The sequence below is a fragment of the Otolemur garnettii genome, unplaced genomic scaffold (assembly GCF_000181295.1).
Source record: "Otolemur garnettii isolate 467f Iridium unplaced genomic scaffold, OtoGar3 scaffold00054, whole genome shotgun sequence".
NCBI lineage: Eukaryota > Metazoa > Chordata > Mammalia > Primates > Galagidae > Otolemur > Otolemur garnettii.
In genome coordinates, this window is record NW_003852449.1 from 2,893,370 (window position 1) to 2,895,517 (window position 2,148).

The window sequence follows — 2,148 nt, forward strand, 5'->3', positions numbered from 1 at the left end:
TTGGAGGTTGCTGTGAGCTGTAATGCCACGGCACTCTACCCAGGGGGACAGCTTGAGGCTCTGTCTTTAAAAAAAAAAAAAAATTCAATAGACAAAAAAGTTCTTGTTTTAATTTGCATGTTTTTGATTACTAGTGGTTGAACTATTTTTAGGTTTATTGGCCATTTATGTTTCCTTTGTAAATTTCTGTTACTGCCCTTTTTTCCTTAAAATTTTCTCAATTTTTTCTTAATTACTAAGAAGTCTTTAATTCCTAACATCTTTTAAATACTTTATAAAGATGCTAAAAATGGGTGGTTGATATGTTTAAAAACTCCTGGAGTAAAACTTAAATTTTCTTGCCCTAAATCTATGGCAAGAACATTTGAAAACTTGCAGCCTGGGCAACACAGTGAGACTCTGTCTCTACAAAAAAAGTTAAAGAAAAAAAAAAAAAAACCAGGTATGGTGGCATGCACGTGTAGTTCTACCTACTAGGGAGGCTGAGGTGGGAGCATCACAAGGGCCCTGAAGTGCGAGGCTATAGTGAACTATAATTGCACAACTTTACTGCAGCCTGGGTAGCAAAGCAGGACTCTACCTCTAAAAGTAAAATAAAATAAAATAAAATAAAAAAATAAAAAAGAATTAGAAAACTTGGATTTTGTTCCTTACTAGTTCTAGGACTAGATAAATGAATTAACTTCTCTCCAAGACTTAGTTTCCTCATTTATGAAATATTCATAAAACCTCTTCTTCTAACTTCTAAGAAGTTTTACAAGACAAATGGGCAAATATTTCGCACATGAGGGCGTTGTTCAACCTGTGATAGTATGGGGGTGGGTGTGTGCTACACAAGACCCCAGGATGGAGAGAGCACAGGGGGAGTTTCCCAAAGCCAATTCTTGCTAGTAGGTAAAGAACCTAAGTAAGAAATTATAGTACCCATACTGGAAAGTAGGTTTTGTAAAAGGATTAAAGTTCATGCTAGTTTCCCAGTTTTGGTGTTTTAAATTTTAAAATATAGTGAAATAATTTTGTATAGTATAAGATACATTATGTATTAAATAGCTATCTCTGTATAGAGGTTTTTTTGGTAGAGGATAGAATAAGCTTTTCTTGAGTTTATTAAATTTAATGTAAATTTTTTTTTAACCTCCTCAGGGCAGTAATGTTGACTCTGGGTTTGTATAATCATCCTTTCTGTCTCCTGTACCCTTCCAGGCAAAGGGTGTAGTCCTTAGTCTCTAAGTACTGAAACTGGTTACACATACAGTTTCATATACTTGTATTACTGTATTAAAAGCCTTATTATATATAGGAGAATTATAAAACATTTCTGTTAGCATTGTATCAGTCTTGAGGTACATATTTTTGTGTACAGCACTGATTAACAATATAGCATTAAGAATTTATGCTATAGAATCATACTGCCTAGTTCAAATTCTACTTTGTAATTCTGGGCAAATTATTTGACCTCTTTGTGTCTTATTATTTTTCCATTATAAAATGGAGAGAATACTAATATCTACTTTAAAGGGTTATGGAGTCAGTATGTTAAATGAAGTAATGTACAGTGCTTTCTTAACACAGGGCCCAACAATCCCTAAGTGCTAATAGACAGTAACTAGTATTACTTTATTAAATATTTACTGCACCTCACCTGTGGTTTTCCAGGCACAATCCTAGGCTCTGAGGATCTAGACAAAACCAAGTGTGGCAGGAGACATAAAAATAAGCACACCTAGGAGTCTAGATGGCGTTGAAGACCACCCTGGGCAGCACAGTGAGACTCTACCTCTGAGAGAAAAAACGGAATGAACAAATTAGCTGGACCTAGTGATGCACACCGATAGTCCAGCTGGGTGTCAGGCTGAGGTGGGAGATGGCCTCAGGCAGGAGTTTGAGGCTGAGTTATGATGGTGTCCCTACGCTCTAGCTGGGGTGGCAGAGTGAGATCCTGTGTCTGGGGGAGAAAAGCTTTGCTATATTTTATTCACTAAAAAACATTAATATACTTTTAGGGAGCGCCACTGGAATTTTTGGTGTTACATGATGTTGAGTTAATAGTATCCCGTGTGGAAAATACTGCGCATGGTGGAGAAATAGGAGAAAATGAAAACGACGCTGCGGAGGAGGCCGACATAGGTACTGTGCGCTGTCCGCCCC

The 2,148-nt window shown here is 36.9% G+C and overlaps 1 protein-coding gene across 1 annotated transcript in view; it reads left to right on the top strand.

The window, feature by feature from the left end:
- Positions 1 to 2,148, top strand: part of TXNDC16 (thioredoxin domain containing 16) — an 81,314-nt gene that overhangs the window by 48,286 nt on the left and 30,880 nt on the right. Inside the window, exon 12 of the mRNA XM_023514489.1 lies at positions 2,004 to 2,127. Coding sequence (XP_023370257.1) covers positions 2,004 to 2,127 — 124 coding nt within the window. The remainder of the gene's footprint in view (positions 1 to 2,003; positions 2,128 to 2,148) is intronic.